Below are 23,003 nucleotides of genomic sequence, written 5' to 3'. Positions count from 1 at the left end.
CTGTTTCACTGCTGAGGGCCTGGGTTCGATCCCTGGTCAGGGAACTAAGATCCCACAAGCCATGTGGCACGGCCAAAAAAGAAAAGAAAAGAAAAAAGAAAAAAAGAAAGACTCTGGTTTACAAACTCTTGAGAAAGTCTATTCCTCAGTGTTACTGAGAACTATTGTAATGGGGCTCGCTCATTTACCTGTTGTATGCCAAGATTTTTATATCCGGTAAAGCAATCCAGTTGAGGTTGTTCTTGTGGTGTTCAAAGTAGGTAATTTTAGATTTCTAATATCAGGACCGTGTCCCAAAGTTTGCCCTGGATCTGATTGCTCCTCTTAAGTAACTCTATTCGACAAGACATGTTAAGATTAAATGCTTTATGCAAATCAGCCTGAGAGATCCTGAAGACTCAGGGAGAACTTTGAACTATTGAAGAAAGCCCCCAAATTTCTAATCGTCTCTGAACGTTTTATAAATAAAACATTTATGATCTGCAGTGACCATTAAGTGATATTATAGGACACTTTTTGTGTTTTATTATTATCATTATCATTATCGTAACACTGCAGATTCATTCAAGTCATTTAAAAAGACTTTTCACACAAATGTCCTCATGTGTTAGGTGGTTTTCTGACTTTGGAACCCCTGCTTATGCTTCCTGGCATCACTGCGAGGGCTGCATCCCTTTTTTCTCGGAGTGGTGCTCATCTGTAGGTATAAGGCTGCTCGTGTGTTTTTGCCAAATGTCAGGCTTCTCCACCCCCTTTACTGCCACCCAGCTGCCAATCCGATTTCCAGTCTCTTAGTTTTCTAGGCCTCTCTGCTTTCTCTTAGTAGAAAAGGAATTCCAGTAGAGATACCAGAAGCCACGTTCTCAGTATTACACTAGCTTTTCTGTTTTTCCTCTCAGCCCCAAAGAGGAGTTAGGCAAAGGCACCCTTTGCCTCTGAGTTTTGAAGCTTGGTTAACAATGATTTCACATTTCTTTCAAAGAAGACTATATTTTGCCCTCTTTGTAAAGAGAACTCATTAGTTTCAATACATGACACGACAAAACCAGTTACACTTGTTTCAGCTGAGCTTTTAGGGGAAATGTTTAGGTCTGCTCTTTCAAGCGTTTCAAGTCTTTCAAGTTCAGCGAATACTCTCTTTATGGCTGTAATCCTCTGCATGGCTGACTCATCACAGAGGCTTCAGGTGTTGGAAACCTATACAACATTTACCATCTTAGATCTGGCTCCCCAGTGAATGCCTCAGTGGTCATCAAGAATAAAATGGAATAATCCTGACAAGAAATTTTTTTGTCCTTCCGTTCATCTGCTCCTGGTAGCCTTGCCCTGGCAGCGGAGCCTCTGAGGCATGCTGTCGGAGCAGTTTACCGGGGTGATTGTTTCTTATTGACAGGACATGCTGTTTGTTGAGGGAATGACATCGTGGTGCAGAGTTAGAGCAGGAAGGTCATTCAGCATGGTGGGATTTCACACAGCCAGGTGGATCAGAGGGTGTCCAAGGGGGTCTATGCTAAAAAACATTTTTTTGAATTACTTTCAAAGCAGTATTTGTTGGTAGGCGGGGACAAAGAATAAAAAGGAAAGTAGATCAAGGTAATGGGCTGGAGTATTGTAAAGCAGCATTTTAGTGTTTTTTACAGTTTCTACTACCTTTTCTAGTCTCTTGAAAACCTCAGGTCTCCTTTCATTTTTCTTGTCTTCCCTTTGGCTGACAATGGATACTAATTAGGCTTCATTCTTCTTCATAATGGAGAATAGAATCTTATTCAGTCATTAAAATTGACAGTGTTTATACACTTATTTAAACCTGTAAAGTATTTGTAGCCCAGGTGATAGGAAGGGCATTTGCACCCAAGAATTCCTAGTTATGACTTCACCCTCTTTTTGACATGAGAACTGCTCCCAGGGTGACTCCAGACCCTTAGACATAGTCATAGTGTCTTGCATTCAGAATGAGGTCATGACACCCTGGGAGTTTGAGGGCGAATGTCCTGTACTTTTATTCCTGCTGAAGCGAAGCCTCACGTGGTGCTTTCTTAGGGCTGAGGCGAGGGCACAGGAGACATAGATCAAATGTGGGCCTTTTATTTTTACCCACATGGCCTTTTATCTTGTCATGTCCAAATTGGATTAATTTTTTCTTCGTCACGGTCCTTGGAATGAAAGATATGCTGGTCAATGTTTTGTTATACTTGGTCTGGAGGGTAAATGGGAACTTGATCCCAGGACTTCCTTGGTCTTTCTTGCTGGGGAGTCACAAGATGGTGGGCCATCCAACAGGTGTGGTAGAACTCAACTCACAACTCTGCAACTGTGATCGGATCCTAGAAATTCCGGAGAATCCTAGACCTGAGGGTCTCAGGAATTATAATTTACTTGAGAATTTCCTGAAGCCCTGGGGGGTGGGAACATGGTTGGTTTAGGCTGTGGAGGTCATTCTCCAAGGGAAGAGAGCAGGGTGAAGGAGGGTGAAGAGTGGATGTGAACTTGGGGGGTCAAATGAAATATTTGGCACCGGTGGACCAAAGATAGACAATTTCTGTGCCCCTTAAGCTTTATAATCTTTGAGAAAGACACTTTCTTTCCCCCGCATACTGTATTGTTTATATGTCAATTATATTGAAACTCTTCTTACACGGTAGAACTGAGACTGTTATGGCATTGAACAGAGCTCTATTGTGTTATGGATTTTCAATAAGCGCTTATTAAATGAATGAATAATGCTAATGAATAATCAGAAGAGAATATATTTTTCATGTCTTAAAAATGATTTTAATTTTGGTTACGATTTTTGACATCAGAGAAAAGGCAGCTGGGTAAACAGACCTTTGCAGATACTTTATTGCAGCACAGATTTGTGTCTTACTGAGCCACTGGATATAAGGCAGTTCTTTCTGCAGTGATGGAAATGTCTGTGTCTTCCAGTATGGTAAACACTAATCATATGTAGCATTTGAAAGGGGGCAAGTGTGACTTGGAAATTGAATCATTAAATTTATTTTATTTTAGTTAATCTAAATATAAATTTGAGAAGCTGCAGAGGGCAGTGGCTACCATATTGGAAAGCACAGTTTTAAAGGGATGCATTTACACTAAAAGTCAGATATTTTGTAAGCCAACATTAACAAATGAAATGCAAAGGCAATGTGTCCAAGCGGTGTTGTGCATCACCTGCAAAGTTATCCTTTACATAGATTTGAAAAAACCTTGGGTTTTCCCTAGTATGATGATGCCTATTTTTTTCCCCCTAGAGGGTACTTACTTAGGCAGGGGCATCACCGTATTCCTATATAGCTTGTCTAAGATTTTTTTCAGAAATGCTGTTAAACATGATTACAAACGGTTATTTCCTATATGGTAGATTTTGATGATTGCCAGATGTGGGGAGTTTGTGACCAGATATGTGAAGACCGAATTGGCCATCACCAGTGCCACTGTGTAGACGGGTATATCTTAGAGCACCAGCAGCGCTGTAAAGCTAATTCTTCTTGTGAGTAAATTAAAGACACTTGTGTTTCTGAACAGTAAACTTTTGATGACTATCCTCTTTCCATAGCAGATGACAAAAAAAATATCAGCATTGATGCGGATGGCAAGGTTTTATTACCACAAATCAGGAGTGGCTCCTGCTGTTGGAAGAATAGGTCAACATTAATTTCATACTTCGGTTATTAGGGACCAACTTGTGGATTAACAGGTTTTTTTTGTTTTTTTAAAATTTTTATTGGTTGCTTGTTCACTTTGGGACTGGAATATTATGTCATCTATCACATAAATTTTATGAGTACATTTGACCTACTTTTAATTACTGTACTACCATATGGTGACGAGTACCAATAGGCATTGTTTGTGCAAAATTTAGAAGTGGTTCATAATGGACCTGCTAAATTTGGATTAGTTTGTGAAAATGCCCTCATTCTAACAGTACTGTGGCAGAGAAAAGTCATGAAAATTTGTTTTAAAAAATTGGGCCTCCCAAAGCATTTTTGTCACCATGGATTTCTGGGTAATAAGATCTTTACTCTTTTTTTCCAATTGTTTTTTTCACACCTGTTTAAGGTGCCTTTGGGGGCTTTCTGAAACTTATCTGCACACATGATCTATGAATTGACCATTTTCTAGTTGTTTTTGTGTTGAAATACTGATATGCTGTGGACGAACTTTTAGATTTTTACAACTGATTTTTACCATTTATTTATTTTTGAATAGACATTATACTCATATTTTCAAAATTTAAAATTATTTAGAAGATATATGACATCCCCCCACCATCTCTGTTCCCCTCTGCCTAGTTTCCCACTTCTCCTCTCCTATGGATAATCACTGTTTATTTTAATTCTAGAGATTGTTAAATGCATAAATAAGAATATACAAATATAGACACAACGCTATTTTTACATATATGGTGGTAAACTATACATACAGTTCTTCATCTTCCTAAAGTTGCATACTATATTTTCAAGGGCTTTCCATATCAACACAGACAGCTTTTTTTCATTTTTAAAAAAATTTTGTTGTATTTTTAAATTGAATTATAGTTGATTTCCAGTGTTCCAGGTATACAGTTTTTTTTAATAGTGGCAAAATCCATTTTTTTGGTTGTATATAATTTATTTAACTAGTCCTTTACTTATGGACTTTCATATTATTTCTTACCCTCTGATATTGCAAATAAGACTTCAGTGAATAACCTTATTCATTTTGCATTCTTGTGAGTATACGAGTATAGCAAATTTGGATCCACCATTGCCATGTTTTTCACAGAGTGGTTTCCCACTAATCCTTAAAATGTGTTTTGTGTTTTACACAATCTAAGGTTGCACCTGGGGTAAGGTGCCCACATCATCAAAGATTCTCGATGATACCTCAGTGTCATTGAACTAGCAATCAGGACATTCGAGTTCTTGGCAGACTCTGTTCCTAACTTACTGTGATTTTGGACATTTCATTAAGCCTCTTTGTGCCTCAATTTGCCCATCTGGAAAATGGATAGAATGACATATATGTGTGCCTCAGAAGGTTTAAAACCAAATAAGAAAACATAGTTGTAAGTTGCTTCATCATCTTTGTTCACGTGAAAGACTGATAATGCCTTCCTTCTTCACATTTAGTTGGTGAGGCCTCTGTGATCTTCTCCAATGGTCGGGATTTGCTAAGGGGTGATATTCATGGAAACACCTTTGAGATCCTGGTAGAATCTCAACATCGTGGATCAGCTGTGGGTGTGGATTTTCACTATCACCTACACAGAGTCTTTTGGACTGACATTGTGCAAGATAAGGTAAATAGAAATTTCTGGAGTGTAGCTTGGGAGCTGATAGAACTCCAAGCACAAAGTGTTGATAGCTTTTCATTTTTAGGGGAGTAGAGGGGAAAGTTCCTTTGTTTTCTAACAAAAAAGGCCCTTGAGATATTTTATGTTAATCAGCACCTTTTACAGCTATAGTATTACATGTGACCTATTAAACAAAGCACTCTATTATATGGATTAGCCTTGAGCAACTTTTAATTTTATTCGAAATGGAGTCCAAAAGCCTAATTAAAAGAAATAGTAGACATTCTTTCAAAACTGGGTAGATATTTGGTAGTAATTTTTGAAACTTGATCATTTAAAATGTAAAAAGTATTCTGCTTTCCTGTATGATAAAAATCAGATTTTTACCTGCATCTTCTAAATGGAACAGTAATTGAGGATTGGGTAACAAATATTGACAGTATTTTGTTTAACAGCCAAAATTGCATTATGCTGTCTTATTTGGAAAGTGTGATGGATCTGATTTCAACTTTGAGTAATGCAACGGAGATTGTTAAAACATAAATTTTAGAGACTCCTAAAGAGTTATAGAGTTTTATTTCTTCCCTTACATTTCCTTGTACCATTAATAAAATTTTAATTCAATTAACTGATAATTTGCATAAAATTTCTAAAAATTGAGACTTCGGATTATAAGCAGATCTGACTTAATGACAGCTAGAAATCAAAACAAACCACTACCACCTTCTCCACCAAGAAATCCACATTGAATTAAACTTTCTCTAACTACGAAGAATTAGAAATGCAGGCTTTTTTTTGTAAACCCAACTTTTTATATATGCCTCATATGCTTTCAAAGAAACTCCCTGCCCCCAGTAACCCGTGATGTAAAATAACAAGTCTCCAGTGAATTCTTTTTTTTTTTAATAGATCTTTATTGGAGTATAATTGCTTCACAGTACTGTGTTAGTTTCTGTTGTACATCAAAGTGAATCAGCCATATGCATACATATGTCCCCATATCCCCTCCCTCCTGAGCTTCCCTCCCATCCTCCCTATCCCACCCCTCTAGGTCATCGCAAAGCACCGAGCTGATCTCCCTGTGCTATGCTGCTGCTTCCCACTAGCTAACTATTTTATATTCGGTAGTGTATATATGTCCGTGCCACTCTCACTTCGCCCCAGCTTCCCCCTCCCACCCCGTGTCCTCAAGTCCATTCTCTGTGTCTACATCTTTATTCCTGCCCTGCAACTAGGTTCATCAGTACCATTTTTTAGTTTTTTTTTTTTAGATTCCATATATATGTGTTAGCATAGAGTATTTGTTTTTCTCTTTTTGACTTACTTCACTCTGCATGACAGACTCTAGGTCCATCCATCTCACTACAAATAACTCAATTTTGTTTCTTTTTATGGCTGGGTAATATTCCACTGTATATATGTGCCACATCTTCTTTATCCATTCATCTGTCAATGGACACTTAGGTTGCTTCCATGTCCTGGCTATTGTAAATAGAGCTGCAATGAACATTGTGATACATGTCTCTTTTTGAATTATGGCTTTCTTAGGGTATATGCCCAGTAGTGGGATTGCTGGGTCGTATGATAGTTCTATTTTTAGTTTTTTAAGGAACCTCCGTGCTCTTTTCCATAGTGGTGGTAGCAATTTACATTCCCACCAGCAGTGCAGGAGGGTTCCCTTTTCACCACACCCCTTCCAGCATTTACTGTTTCTAGCTTTTTTGATAATGGCCATTCTGACTGGCATGAGGTGATACCTCATTGCAGTTTTGATTTGCATTTCTCTAATAATTAGTGATGTTGAGCATCTTTTCATGTGCCTCTTGACCATCTGTATGTCTTCCTTGGTGAAATGTCTATTTAGTTCTTCCACCCATTTTTTTTTTTTTTTTTTTTTTTTTTTTTTGCGGTACGGGGGCCTCTCACCGTTGTGGCCTCTCCCGGATGCACAGGCTCAGCGGCCATGGCTCACGGGCCCAGCCGCTCCGCGGCACGTGGGATCCTCCCGGACCGGGGCACAAACCCATGTCCCCTGCATCAGCTGGCGGACTCTCAACCACTGCACCACCAGGGAAGCCCTCTTCCACCCATTTTTAAATTGGATTGTTTGTTTTTTTGATATTGAGCTCCACAGACGGGCTGAATGGATACAAAAACAAGACCCATATGTATGCTGTCTACAACAGACCGACTTCAGACCTAGGGACACATACAGACTGAAAGTGAAGGGATGGAAAAAGATATTCCATGAAAATGGAAATCAAAAGAAAGCTGGAGTAGCAATACTCGTATCAGATAAAATAGACTTTAAAATAAAGACTGTTACAAGAGATAAGGAGGGACACTACATAATGATCAAGGGATCAATCCAAGAAGAAGATATAACAATTATAAATGTTTATGCACCCAACATAGGAACACCTCAATACATAAGGCAAATGCTAACAACTGTGAAAGGGAAAATTGACAGTAACACAATAATAGTAGGGGACTTTAACACCCCACTTACACCAATGGACAGATCATCCAAACAGAAAATAAATAAGGAAACACAAGCTTTAAATGACACAGTAGACCAGATAGACTTAACTGATATTTTTAGAACATTCCACCCAAAAGTGGAAGAATACACTTTCTTCTCAAGTGCACATGGAACATTCTCCAGGATAGATTCCATCTTGGGTCACAAATCAAGCCTCGGAAAATTTAAGAAAATTGAAATTGTATCAAGCATCTTCTCTGACCACAACGCTATGAGATTGGAAATCAGTTACAGGAAAAAAACTGTAAAAAACACAAACACATGGAGGCTAAACAGTGTGCTACTAAATAACCAAGAGATCACTGAAGAAATCAAAGAAGAAATAAAAAAATAAATAGAAACAAATGACAATGAAAACATGATGACCCAAAACCTATGGGACGCAGCAAAAGCAGTTCTAAGGAGGAAGCTTACAGCAATTTAATCTCACCTCAAGAAACAAGAAAAATCTCAAATAAACAATCTGACCCTACACTTAAAACAACTAGAGAAAGAAGAACAAACAAAACCCAAAGTCAGGAGAAGGAAAGAAATCATAAAGATCAGAGCAGAAATAAATAGAAACGAAGAAAACAATAGCAAAGATCAATAAAACTAAAAGCTGGTTCTTTGAGAAAATAAACAAAATTGATAAACCCTTAGCCAGACTCATCAAGGAAGAAAGGGAGAGGACGCACATCAATAAAATTAGAAATGAAAAAGGAGAAATCACAACTGACACCGCAGAAATACAAAAGGTTATAAGAGACTACTACAAACAACTATATGCCAATAAAATGGACAACCACAAAGAAATGGACAAATTCTTGGAAAGGTACAATTTTCCAAGACTGAGCCAGGAAGAATTAGAAAATAAATAAACAGACCTATCACAGGTAATGAAATTGAAACCATAATTAAAAATCTTCCAACAAACAAAAGTCCAGGACCACATGGCTTCACAGGAGAATTCTATCAAACATTTAGAGAAGAGCTAACACTGATCCATCTCAAACTCTTCCAAAAAATTGCAGAGGGAGAAACACTCCCAAATTCATTGTATGAAGCCATGATCACCCTGATACCAAAACCAGAAAAAGACATCACAAAAAAAGAAAATTATAGACCAATATCACTGATGAACATAGATGCAAAAATCCTGAACAAAATACTAGCAAACAGAATCCAACAGCACATTAAAAGGATTGTACACTGTGATCAAGTGGGGTTTATTCCAGGAATGCAAGGATTTTTCAATATACGTAAATCAATCAATGTGATACACCATATTAACAAATTGAAGAAGAAAAACCATATGATCATCTCAACAGATGCAGAGAAAGCTTTTGACAAAATTCAACACCCATTTATGATAAAAACTCTCCAGAAAATGGGCATAGAGGGAAACTACCTCAACATAAGAAAGGCCATATATGAATTCTTTTTTTTTAAAATCCAAATGACTGATTTGTGCAACAAAGATAGGTCCCTGGAATGAAGTATAGGAAAACTGCTCCCAGTGAATTATGCTTAAGAAGTGTAATAATTTTGGTTTTTCTTTCAGGTTTTTTCAGTTGACATTAATGGTTTAGATATCCAAGAAGTTCTCAATGTTTCTGTTGAAGACCCAGAGAATCTGGCTGTGGACTGGGTAAATAATAAACTTTATGTTGTAGAGACCAATGTCAACTGCATAGATATGGTAAATTTGGATGGAAGCCAACGGATTACCATTATAAGTGAACATTTGGGACATCCTAGAGGAATTGCCGTGGACCCAACTGTTGGGTAAGTTATGTGAAAACATACTGATTCCAGCATTTTTGGAGTTTTATTTCTCCCCCTGTACACAAAACATCCATTGGCATAACTGAAGGTTAATCCTGACTTCTTTTAGGTTCTGTACTCTAGAATCCATGTTTATTTCATATCTCTTTTCATAGAAGCTTTAAAGGAGTTGGCTAGATATAATCCAATTTGAGGATATGCAGTCCAAACACACCTACTGGTGTCCTAAAAATATGTGATATTTTGGGGGTATGAGTTCTATTCTTAGTGTTTGCCACATTCTCCTGGCTGAGAAATTGGATTCTGTTTTCTGACTTTAATAGTATTGTCACAACTAAACCATTATTAACATGATCACTCTAACGTAAGTTGTGAAGTTGTTTTAAAGAGGGGATAGATCTGAAACCACTAGGTGGCGTTGCGAGGGGCTCTGAATATTCTTTGTGTCTCAGCGCAGAGAGAATTCAGCGAGAGGCAAAGTGATAGGTAAGAAGTGATTCATTAGAATAGGATGCTTGTGAGGCTTACAAGCGGGCAGGCGAGTGTTGTGTTGCCCCGAGCACTTAGCGGGTTACGTTTTTATAATCAAAGGAAGAGAGGGGAGGGGGAGAAGACCACCTTCTTTTTCATTCTTTGAGTCTTCCATCATTAACTCCTCCTATACGTTGGGCGGGGGAGTTTTTGAACCTACATGGTGTCTCCGGGACTGTCACAGCACTATGGAGAAATTATTTCAGGTCTCAGTACAATGAGGGTCTTTCACTTTGAAATATCACCTTTCCATAAGTTATTGTTTTTGCGTGTGTGCAAAGAGAATGTCCTAGGGGTCATTCACTTGTTGACATCACTGGGCAGATTGTAGACCTTATTTTCCACTGTTGTTTTATTGTTTTGGGGCGTGTCTCATGCTTCTGTTGCATGGTTTTGTTGGTAAGCAAGTTGGCTCGGTTTTGTTGTTAAGCAAGCCAGCCTGGCTTTGATGCTAAGCGACTTGCTCTGCTTTATGAGTCAAGCAAGCCCACATTGTTTCAGGATTTTTCCATTACTTTCTTGAGTGATCATTAACTTACTGTGGTCTCCCAAAGCCCCCTAAAGTTCCCTCTCTATCTGCAGTCCCCTAATGTGGTTTCTAAGCTAACTATTTGATTACCCTACTCTATCCCCTATCAGATCTATCCCTTTTAGTGATTTCTTGTTAGAGACTGGGGTTGAGATGTCAGTGTTAACACCTCATCACAAGTTGTTCAACTGTGAATCAGTCCAGCAAGAGTGATAATGCTTACTTTTCTCCAGGTGTAAATTAAAATTTTCCTGATCTTCACATTTGAGGCCAGTTATGGGAGACTAACTTTCTCCTAGATTTTCACAGTTGGGTCTTAGGAGCCTTGGATGAACTTGAGGCTACTTAAGTGTTGGTGAATGGTGATTATTCATTTCTGTTTCATGATTTCAGCTGTCCTTCCTTGAAAATGATGTATATGTTCTCTAGACTATGCCTTAGAGTGAGGAATTAAGGAGGGAAATGGCTTGATAGTTTTTTCTTTTTTACAGCCTTTACAGGCTGTAAAAAAGAGAAGTGAAGGATGGAGCCAGGGATCAGGGGAGAATATTAAGAAGTTAAGAAGGTAGATATGCATTTTTTTTTTTTTTTTTTTTTGCCTGTCAGTTAGTGCATTTTAATAGTTGCTATTTGGAGTTGTTGACTCTCCTGATTGGCCCTCACAATTTCTGATTTTTAATACTTTAAAATTTCTCTATTGTTTTAAACCCCCATGGTTCTCTAATCAGCTAGAGGAAATTGCCATTGATCCAAACATACAATCTCAAAAAATATTTTCTAGGTAAACTTGTAAAATAACTGATTCTTTCATCTTTTGGTTTTCTTTTGTAGTTATTTATTTTTCTCAGACTGGCAGAGCTTTTCTGGGACACCTAAGATAGAAAGGGCTTTCATGGATGGCTCCAACCGTAAAGACTTGGTGACAAGAAAGCTGGGATGGCCTGCTGGGATAACCCTGGATTTGGTATCAAAGCGTGTTTACTGGGTTGACTCCCGGTTTGATTACATTGAGACTGTAACTTATGATGGAATTCAAAGGTAAGAAGTATTTTTTTATATCTTTATAAGTTTTGGGGAAATACATAAAATTTATGGAGAGAGAAACTGAAGGACTAGAATTAAAAGATTGCTTTGTTGGTTGACATAACTTGAATGATCTTTGTGTTGACATTGCACATTGTGACCTGCTCTGAGTTTTAGCTTGTGTTCCATGTTAACACTCATTAAATATTACCTACAGCATTTGTTCTCTGATTTCTCTTCTCCAAGCCCTCTCTCACTCCCAGATGAAGCACATTATTTTCATTAACTTCCGAGTCCATTTATTTGTTTGGGTCCCTTATGGTTTGTTTCCAAAGATCACTTTATCTTTTAGCTTTCTATCTTCCCTCCAGTAAATAAGTTTTATTATTTTTTTAACATTATCTGGTGGGAATTAATTGGGTTTTATACTGCTTTTATATATATTTCAAATCTTAATGAGAAATTCTGACTTTACCTGATACACTTAAAAGACATTTAAACAATATTTGAACGCAGAGTATGGCATGCCTTTTTCCTTCATCTTAGTCGGATTAGAGCTCACTATAAATTAATTAAATTGTTACCTATTTTAGATCCTCTTCTTTTGGTATTTTCAAAAACTGGTTAAAACATGGTCTTTAAATTTTGACCAAGAAAAATTACTCTAGCCAATTTGATTTTTCCAAATGATGTGATTTTATTGTTTTCTCAATGAAAAGAATATTCTAGTTTTGGTTTCTCCTTTGTCTCTATTTTGTAAGGATGGTATCACAGTTTGCCACTGGATTTTATATTCTTAGAACAATCTCTACTTGGTTAAATGAAGTGATTGGGTATTAAGGCTATGACGTATTGTCACTGAAACTGGTTCCCATAGTGAGGATAGGAATTAATTTAATGAAAAAATAATCATATAAGTCATATAAAAACAATTGAGAAATTGCCTATTTTTTTCAGCATTAATTTTATAGTCTAAATATTTTTATGCTATGGTTAAAGTAAAACATAAAAATCAATGGAATTTCAGAAAGATTCGAGTGGTTTGCTGGCTGTGGAGAAACATGGAGGAGATACTAGAACTCACGAGTACAGCTAAAATCATAAAGTCATTGCCTCTTGCTTTACCAGCAGGTGGCATTTAGATTTATGGAATTTATTATTATTATTATTATTTTTTGGCTGCTTTGTGTCTTCATTGCTGTGTGCGGGCTTTCTCTAGTTGTGGCGAGCGGGGGCTACTTCTTTGTTGTGGTTCGTGGGCTTCTCATTGCGGTGGCTTCTCTTGTTGCAGAGCACGGGCTCTAGGCTTGCGGGCTTCGGTAGTCGTGGCACACAGGCTCAGCAGTTGTGGCACATGGGCTCAGTTGCTCTGCGGCATGTGGGATCTTCCTGCACCAGGGATCAAACCCGTGTCCCCTGCATTGGCAGGTGGATTCTTTAACCACTGTGCCACCAGGGAAGACTTCTAGACTTCTGGAATTTGCTAAATGAAAAAAAGAAACCCATTAATTTTAATGTACCATGTCACTATTGAGTGTTTCAAAGTTTGCACTCACTTGCCATCTTGGGTTTCTTTGTTTTTTTCACGTGCAGTGTGATTCCCAGGGTTAGTATCTTCAAGTCTTTTCTTAAAGCTCTATTGTGCTCTTTAGTTTTTCAGGGCTGCTGAGATTTTTCTTTGAGGTCTTTCTCCTATGCCAAAAGAAAAGAGGTTTGTTCACGTACCGTCCTCTACCTCACTTTACTTATGTGGCCTCAGTGAATTACTGTTTCTGTAGATGCAGTCATGGCAGCAGTATTGATTTCTTCCCCTTGCCTAGCACCTCTTACCTGTGTTGTCTTCCATTTTAGTGGCTCTGGGCACTCTGCCTCCACTACAAATATGCTCAGCTGACGGTTTCGTCAGGCAGAGGCATACCAGTGGTAGCCCTGCTTTTTCCCCTCCCTGGAGTGACATCAGGAATGAGTCTGTGTGTTTGCTGTGGGTTGAATTCTCCAGCTCACTGTCTTGCTCCCTAATTGCTGAGAAATGGTCAGTGGTGCAGCGTGGAGTAAGTGTTGAAGTTGTCTACCAGACTTCCAGTCCCTTGTTACACTCTTTCCCCTACAAATGTCAAAATGATATGTCACATCTTAGACCTTTTATATATGGAGCAACCTTAAAAGAATGAAGAGCAGGTGGGAAAACAGTAATTTTTCAAAAGATCTAGAACAAGCAAAGACGGAGACTGGAATTTAAGTGCCAAGGCTCTTTTCGAAGAGACAATAGGAAAATCCTTCTAGCGAGTATAGACAGAAATACACCTGCGTCTTAAAATGTTATAGACAGAAATACACCTGCATCTTAAAATGTATCTTGACTATATATTTCTATATTTGTAGCAAGAAAGTTTTTAGCTTTTTAAGCATTTACGTGAACTAATTCCACCTTTTGTTTTTTTGGAACTAATTCCACCTTTAATCAAAATTGTATGCTATATATCTTTTGTAACAGGAAGACAGTAATTCATGGAGGCTCAAACATTCCTCATCCCTTTGCAATAAGTTTGTTTGAAGATCATGTGTTCTTTACCGATTGGACAAAGATGGCTGTAATGAAGGCAAACAAGTTCACGGAGACTGACCCACAACTGTACTACCGGTCTTCCCTGAGGCCTTTTGGAGTGACTGTTTACCATGCCCTCAGGCAGCCCTATGGTAGGCCCCTCAGCAGTGGAAAACCATGCTTGGTACTGGCCTTGGTAGAAAGGTTTTCTCAAGGTTCTCATGAGATTTGGGTGGCATTCTGAGATATATGATGGGTTATCTAGAGAGTTCAACCCTCTGAAATTGGCTTTGCAGATTGTTGGCATTCTGGAGAACTTGATGTATTTCAGAGTTAAAATGCCCAATCTACAAAGAACTTTGAGGTGTATTTAACAGATATTTATTCGCACCTGCAGTATACCAGATCCTGTCTACAGGCTGGAGAAAGAGCAGCAAACAAAGCAAACTAAAATACCCATCCTTATTCTATGGGAGGAATCTCCCAATTCAAACTTCTAATATTGCAGTCGAGGAAACTCGACTAAATGGTCATTTTAGGTAGTGTCAGAGCTTTTTTTTCCTTCTTCTCTGTTGTATATTTATGACACCTGTTGTTTGGTTTGCATTGTTTCTGTCATAGGTCAGCTGGGTTTGGTTATCTCTCAGGCTGGTCACTTATCAAAGAAAAGAAATATTTTGATTCAGACACTGAATGTTATTTTATAGTACTTATGTTACTTATGTTGTTTTACAGTAAGTTTTGTTTGTTTCAAGGTTTTAAATTGACATGACTGTTTAGACTGTGTATACAGCTCCCTTCTGTATTTGCTCATGCATCAAAGAAAAGAAACACAATAAAATAGACTACATTGGAAGAAAGCTTAATATCAGTGAACAGTAATTCAGAGAAAGACAGATTTCACTTTAAAACTGTAATGCTAAGTGATAGGTCTGGCTAGGATGGAGAGAGACTATAAAGTAATTAGGTTGATTAAAAAAACTCCAACCAACCAACCACTAAACTGATAGATTCAGATGACTACCCTTCAATGTCGTCATCCTAGGAAACAAATACTTCATTGGAAAATATATACTGTACCTGAAAGTATATACTGTATTAGAAAATACCTATTTGGAATAATCAGTTCATGAGCTACTAAATTCACATCTGCCCTTGACCAAAAATATTACCCAGTTTTATTATCTAAATTATTTCTATTATTTGCTTCAGAATTATACCTGCCTGCGTTTCCCAAAATTAATCTACCCGAGAAGGTGAAGAGACTATTTTAAAGAATAACTCAAAGGCTAAGAAGACAATTTCAAAAGCAGACATTTTTAGCTCTGACAGCCTTGTGTACAGTGAACTTCCTGATGTCACTGCTTTGAGAGTCGTTTTTGGAAGTATAAACTGGTTTGTGTTTCAGACATGTAGGGTTTTGGAATGAGATCTGGATTTGAATTCTAGTTTAGCTATTTAACCACCGAATAATCTTGAGCAAGTTGTCTCACCTTTTGGAACTTTGGTTTCCTTTTCTGTAAAATTGCGATAATATTTACCTCTTAGAGGCATTGATTGTTAAGTTGTCCTACAAAATAAGCATCCAGTGAGTTATAGTTATTTACTCTATTTTTTGAATGGTAAAAAATAATACTAAGGTTATTTGGGGGGCAGTTATATTTTAGTCACTGAGGCTAGCAGACAGAGTATGTTACAGTTATAGGGGGAAAAAGGTCCCCCAAGGTTATCCAGTTGCAGGAATCTTGTCTTTTTTTTTTTTGCCACCATCAGTTTGAGAGTAGATTCGAGAGCAACGGTGACATTGGGAGCAGCTAAATGTGGATGTATTCAGTAGCAACCAGTAATGATGTCTCCAAGGAGTTTCAAACCCATTTCACCCACAGGTCTCAAAACGGCTTCGCATGTCTTGGATAAATATGCATTTCTAATTGAGATTTAACCATGTGCATTTTCCCCTCCAGCTAGCAATCCATGTGCAGATAACAATGGGGGCTGTCAACACATCTGTGTCCTCAGCCACAGAACATTTAATGGTGGTTTGGGCTACCGTTGCAAGTGCAGGCTCGGCTACATTCCGGATATGGATGACTACCACTGCGTTGGTAAGAAATCACTTTTGGACTGTCTTTCTGACGGTCAGCACAGGGGTATGTGCTGCTCTTGGACTGGGCCAGCTCCCTGTAGCACTTCTTCACAGGAAATAAGCTTTTGGTAGCCCACGGGCATCTTCCTTGGTAGGCACCTTTCCCTTTGTACAAAGAGCTGTGTTTGAAGATGTAAATTTCTGTCCTTTGGGACACATCTAGGGTTTCCTTGGGCTCCCCTTTCCCTTTATTTCCTTCCTGAAATCTCTGTCTCTTTTTAATTTTTTTTAACATCTTTATTGGAGTATAACTGCTTTACAATGGTATGTTGGTTTCTGCTTTATAACGAAGTAAATCAGCTATACATATACATATATCCCCATATCTCCTCCCTCTGGCGTTTCCCTCCCTCCCACCCAGCCTATCCCACCCCGCTAGGTGGTCACAGAGCACCGAGTTGATCTCCCTGTGCTATGTGGCTGCTTCCCGCTAGCTATCTATTTTACATTTGGTAGTGTATATATGTCCATGCCACTCTCTCACTTTGTCCCAGCTTACCCTTCCCCCTCCCTGTATCCCCAAGTCCATTCTCTAGTAGGTCTGCGTCTTTATTCCCGTCCTGCCCCTAGGTTCTTCATGACCGTTTTTTTTTTTTTTTTTTAAGATTCCATATATATGTGTTAGCATACGGTATTTGTTTTTCTCTTTCTGACTTACAACACTCTGTATGACAGACTCTAGGTCCATCTACCTCACTACAAATAACTCAATTTCGTTTCTTCTTATGGCTGAGTAATATTCCATTGTATATATGTGCCACATCTTCTTTATCCATTCATCTGTTGATGGACACTTAGGTTGCTTCCATGTCCTGGCTATTGTAAATAGAGCTGCAGTGAACATTGTGGTACATGACTCTTTCTGAATTATGGTTTTCTTAGGGTATATGCCCAGTAGTGGGATTGCTGGGTCGTATGATAGTTCTATTTTCAGTTGCTTAAGGAACCTCCATACTATTCTCCATAGTGGCTGTATCAATTTAAATTCCCAACAGTGCTAGAGGGTTCCCTTTTCTCCACATGCTCTCCAGCATTTATTGTTTCTAGATTTTTTGATGATGGCCATTCTGACTGGTGTGAGATGATATCTCACTGTAGTTTTGATTTGCATTTCTCTAATCATTAATGACGTTGAGCATTCTTTCATGTGTTTATTGGCAACTGTATATCTTCTTTGGGGAAATGTCTATTTAGGTCTTCTGCCCATTTTTGGATTGGGTTGTTTGTTTTTTTGATATTGAGCTGCATGAGCTGCTTATAAATTTGGAGATAATCCTTTGCCAGTTGCTTCATTTGCAAATATTTTCTCCCATTCGGAGGGTTGTCTTTTTGTCTTGTTTATGGTTTCCTTTGCTGTGCAAAAGCTTTGAAGTTTCATTAGGTCCCATTTGTTTATTTTTGTTTTTATTTCCATTTCTCTAGGAGGTGGGTCAAAAAGGATCTTGCAGTGATTTATGTCATAGAGTGTCCTGCCTATGTTTTCCTCTAAGAGTTTTAGAGTGTCTGGCCTTACATTTAGATCTTTAATCCATCTTGAGTTTATTCTTGTGTATGGTATTAGGGAGTGCTCTAATTTCATTCTTTTACATGTAGCTGTCCAGTTTTCCCAGCACCACTTATTGAAGAGGCTGTCTTTTCTCCACTGTATATTCCTGCCTCCTTTATCAAAGGTAAGGTGACCATATGTGCATGGGTTTATCGCTGGGCTTTCTATCCTGTTGCATTGATCTATATTTCTGTTTTTGTGCTAGTACCATACCGTCTTTTTTTAAATTAATTAATTTATTTTTTATTTTTGGCTGTGTTATGTCTTCATTGCTGCACGTGGGCTTTTCTCTGGATGCAGCGAGCAGGGGCTACTCTTCATTGTGGTGCACAGGCTTCTCATTGTGGTGGCTTCTCTTGTTGCAGATCACAGGCTCTAGCCACATGGGTTCAGTAGTTGTGGCACACAGGTTCAGTAGTTGTGGCTCACGGGCTCTAGAGCACAGGCTCAGTAGTTGTGGTGCACGGGCTTAGTTGCTCCGCGGCATGTGGGATCTTCCCAGACCAGGGCTCGAACCCGTGTCTCCAGCATTGGCAGGCAGATTCTTAACCACTGCTCCACCAGGGAAGCCCCATACTGTCTTGATTACTGTACCTTGTAGTATAGTCTGAAGTCAGGGAGCCTGATTCCTCCAGCTCCGTTTTTTGTTCTCTAGATTGCTTTGGCTATTCGGGGTGTTTTGTGTTTCCATATAAATTGTGAAATTTTTTGTTCTAGTTCTGTGAAAAATGCCAGTGGTAGTTTGATAGGGATTGCATTGAATCTGTAGATTGCTTTGGGTAGTAGAGTCATTTTCACAATGTTGATTCTTCCAATCCAAGAACATGGTATATCTCTCCATCTATTTGTATCATCTTTAATTTCTTTCATCAATGTCTGATAGTTTTCTGCATACAGGTCTTTTGTCTCCCTACGTAGGTTTATTCCTAGATATTTTATTCTTTTTGTTGCAGTGGTAAATGGGAGTGTTTTCTTGATTTCACTTTCAGATTTTTCATCATTAGTGTATAGGAATGCCAGAGATTTCTGTGCATTAATTTTGTATCCTGCTACTTTACCAAATTCATTGATTAGCTCTAGTAGTTTTCTGGTAGCATCTTTAGGATTCTCTATGTATAGTATCATGTCATCTGCAAACAATGACAGCTTTACTTCTTCTTTTCTGATTTGGATTCCTTTTATTTCTTTTTCTTCTCTGATTGCTGTGGCTAAAACTTCCAAAACTATGTTGAATAATAGTGGTGAGAGTGGACAACCTTGTCTTCTTCCTGATCTTAGAGGAAATGGTTTCAGTGTTTCACCATTGAGGAGGATGTTGGCTGTGGGTTTGTCATATATGGCCTTTATTATGTTGAGGTAAGTTCCGTCTATGCCTACTTTCTGGAGGGTTTTAATAATAAATGGGTGTTGAATTTTGTCAAAAGCTTTTTCTGCATCTGTTGAGATGATCATATGGTTTTTATTCTTCAGTTTGTTAATATGGTGTATCACATTGATTTGCATATATTGAAGAATCCTTGCATTCCTGGGATAAACCCCACTTGATCATGGTGTATGATCCATTTAATGTGCTGTTGGATTCTGTTTGCTAGTATTTTGTTGAGGATCTTTGCATCTATGTTCATCAGTGATATTGGCCTGTAGTTTTCTTTCTTTATGACATTTTTGTCTGGTGTTGGTATCAGGGTGATGGTGGCCTCGTAGAATGAGTTTGGGAGTGTTCCTCCCTCTGCTATATTTTGGAAGAGTTTGAGAAGGATAGGTGTTAGCTCTTCTCTAAATATTTGATAGAATTCGCCTGTGAAGCCGTTGGGTCCTGGGCTTTGTTTTTTAGAAGATTTTAAATCACAGTCTCAATTTCAGTGCTTGTGATTGGTCTGTTCATATTTTCTGTTTCTTCCTGATTCAGTCTCAGAAGGTTGTGCATTTCTAAAAATTTGTCCATTTCTTCCAGGTTGTCCATTTTATTGGCATATAGTTGCTTGTAGTAATGTCTCATGATCCTTTGTATTTCTGTAGTGTCAGTTGTTACTTCTCCTTTTTCATTTCTTATTCTATTAATTTGAGTCTTCTCCCTTTTTTTCTTGATGAGTCTGGCTAATGGTTTATCAATTTTGTTTATCTTTTCAAAGTACCAGCTCTGTCTCTTTTTCAAACTATGCTCTTGAAATTCTGTAGTATTTAATTTTGAGTTCTTTTCTCTACCATGTGTATATCTTTTCCACTTTAGATGTTAGTCTTAACTCTAATGGGGAGCACTTCCCATCACTTTTATTGACCTCTCTTAGGTCACCAATTTTGCCTAAGTCAAGTAATCACATCTTGATCCCACCTGGCTTTACTGCTGTATTCCAAACTAAACTCCTAAGTGTTGGGTGGCTCATTTCTTCATCTAGTGTTTACTCCTCAATTCAGATTTTCTCTTTATTTCTGCCTCTATGCTCTGGGTTTCATTCTTACCCTAAATGCTTCCTGTCCTCCTCTTTGGTCACCTGCACATCTACTCACAATTAAAATAGGCTACTGCCTTGGCTTCAGCTGATGATGAAATGCACTCCTACAATATTTGTTTCTCTTATGTTCCCTTTGATAACTCTCCTTTTTAATGCCTGTGGCAAATTCTTACTCCCTAGATGGTGCTGCTTCTTTCTGGCTTAGTATGTAAATTCTCTTATTTTAACTCAAACAAATTTGTTCACTTTGTAGGTAACCCTAGATTCAGATAAAAATCACCCTTGTTTAAAAAACCGTGTGTTTCTTTTTGATTTCCTGGGATACTGTCACTGTCTCCTTCTTTGATCTTACACATCACTCCTTCTTCCTGTTTCCTCCATTCCTCCACTCCCCTTCTTCTTTCCTTCCTTCATTTCTTTCTAAAGAACTTACCTGGTGGCTGTCAAACTTCTGTTTTGCTGGTCTTAATATCCCCCAAACTGCAATAGGATTTTTGATATAGATCTCTATACAAAAGTTAATGTAACTTGAGAATTTTGATGGGATTATTATTATGCAGTTAATACCAATTTAGAAATTAAGCATATGGACACCATGTTTTTTTTTTAACATCTTTATTGGAGTATAATTGCTTTACATTGTTGTGTTAGTTGCTGTTGTATAACAAAGTGAATCAGCTATACGTATATATATATCCCCATATCCCTTCCCTCTTGCGTCTCCCTCCCACCCTCCCTATCCCACCCCTCTAGGTGGTCACAAAGCACCGAGCTGATCTCCCTGTGCTATGCAGCTGCTTCCCACTAGCTATCTATTTTACGTTTGGTAGTGTATATATGTCAATGACACTCTCTCACTTCATTCCAGCTTACCCTTCCCCCTCCCCGTTTCCTTAAGTCCATTCTCTATGTCTGCATCTTTATTCCTGTCCTGCCCCTAGGTTCTTCAGAATCATTTTTTAGCATACGGTATTTGTTTTTCTCTTTCTGACTTACTTCACTCTGTATGACAGATTCTAGGTCCATCCATCTCACTACAAATAACTCAAGTTTGTTTCTTTTTATGGCTGAGTAATATTCCATTGTATATATGTGCCACATCTTCTTTATCCATTCATCTGTTGATGGACACTTAGGTTGCTTCCATGTCCTGGCTATTGTAAATAGTGCTGCAATGAACATTGTGGTACATGACTCTTTCTGAATTATGGTTTTCTCAGGGTATATGCCCAGTAGTGGGATTGCTGGGTCATATGGTAGGTCTGTTTTTAGTTTTTTAAGGAACCTCCATACTGTTCTCCATAGTGGCTGTATCAATTTACATTCCCACCAACAGTGCTAGAGAGTTCCCTTTTCTCCACACGCTCTCCAGCATTTATTGTTTGTAGATTTTTTGATGATGGCCATTCTGACTGGTGTGAGGTGATACCTCATTGTAGTTTTGACTTGCATTTCTCTAATAATTAGTGATGTTGAGCATCCTTTCATGTGTTTGTTGGCAATCTGTATATCTTCTTTGGAGAATTGTCTGTTTAGGTCTTCTGCCCATTTTTGGTTGGGTTGTTTATTTTTTTGATAGTTAACTGCATGAGCTGCTTGTATATTTTAGATATTAATCCTTTGTCAGTTGATTCATTTGCAAATATCTTTTCCTATTCTGAGGGTTGTCTTTTGGTCTTGTTTATGGTTTCCTTTGCTGTGCAAAAGCTTTTAAGTTTCATTAGGTCCCATTTGTTTTTGTTTTTATTTCCATTTCTCTAGGAGGTGGGTCAGAAAGGATCTTGCTGGGACACCATGTTTTATATAAATAAATCTTAGGGATAAATTTCTCAGGGAAAAGTAAGATTGTAATACTTCAATTCAAGATTGTTTTGCCTTCACAGTATTTTCTTCTTCCCTTCTTTCCATTATTTCCAACTATGTTTTCTACAGATTTATTTATTTTTATGTTTATTTCAGAATTATAACATGTACTTTATGGGTGTGTAAGTAATTTCTCTGGAATTGGGAGAACGCGAGAACTATGCTGTGGCTGACTGTGTGTGTCCCTCTTTCTACAGCTGCTGAGCGATTTCTATTCTTTTCATCTGACGTGGCTGTTCGTGGCATCCCGCTCACCCTCTCTCACCAGGCAGATGTCATCCTTCCAGTGACAGGAGGTGCTTCCGTCTTTGTTGGGATTGATTTTGATGCCCAGGAGAAGGCTATCTTTTTTTCAGATACAACAAAAGACATGATTTGTAAGCAAAAGATCGATGGCACAGGTGAGAAGGGGTTTAAAGGGTTTGTTTTTGCATATTTTGTCTGTCTTCAATAATAATACTAATAATTTTTTCACTAAAACCTTGCATTCACTTCTTAAGCAGGGTCTTTTACTAAACTTGCTAAATACTTTTAGATTGGGAAAAGAAATCTATTGCTTTTCTTTTGAATTAAGTTTAAGTGAACAATTCCTTTATTTTCAAAATAACTTACAAATGAGAGTGCATTTTAAAACGAATATTGTTGTAATTGGACAATTAAGAATATCAATATTGACAAATATTAACCTATGGACACTCCATAATAGGAGTGTCATATGTATGAAAGCTGTTAATGGGTTAATTAACTAGAGACTGTTCCCTATATTCAAGTAGCCAGACTGAG

The 23,003-nt window shown here is 38.1% G+C and overlaps 1 protein-coding gene across 2 annotated transcripts in view; it reads left to right on the top strand.

Moving 5' to 3' along the window:
* Window positions 1-23,003, top strand: part of LRP2 (LDL receptor related protein 2) — a 198,449-nt gene that overhangs the window by 62,262 nt on the left and 113,184 nt on the right. For both annotated transcript variants that reach the window (XM_079924860.1, XM_079924859.1), the window contains 7 exons: window positions 3,362-3,490; window positions 5,112-5,281; window positions 9,361-9,584; window positions 11,476-11,682; window positions 14,162-14,364; window positions 16,177-16,317; window positions 22,418-22,621. In XM_079924860.1, the coding sequence (XP_079780986.1) occupies window positions 3,362-3,490; window positions 5,112-5,281; window positions 9,361-9,584; window positions 11,476-11,682; window positions 14,162-14,364; window positions 16,177-16,317; window positions 22,418-22,621 (1,278 nt within the window). The remainder of the gene's footprint in view (window positions 1-3,361; window positions 3,491-5,111; window positions 5,282-9,360; window positions 9,585-11,475; window positions 11,683-14,161; window positions 14,365-16,176; window positions 16,318-22,417; window positions 22,622-23,003) is intronic.

Source organism: Stenella coeruleoalba (assembly GCF_951394435.1).
Source record: "Stenella coeruleoalba genome assembly, chromosome: 6".
Lineage (NCBI taxonomy): Eukaryota > Metazoa > Chordata > Mammalia > Artiodactyla > Delphinidae > Stenella > Stenella coeruleoalba.
Note: the sequence above shows the minus strand (reverse complement) of the source record. Positions and strands in the feature narration are given on the sequence as shown.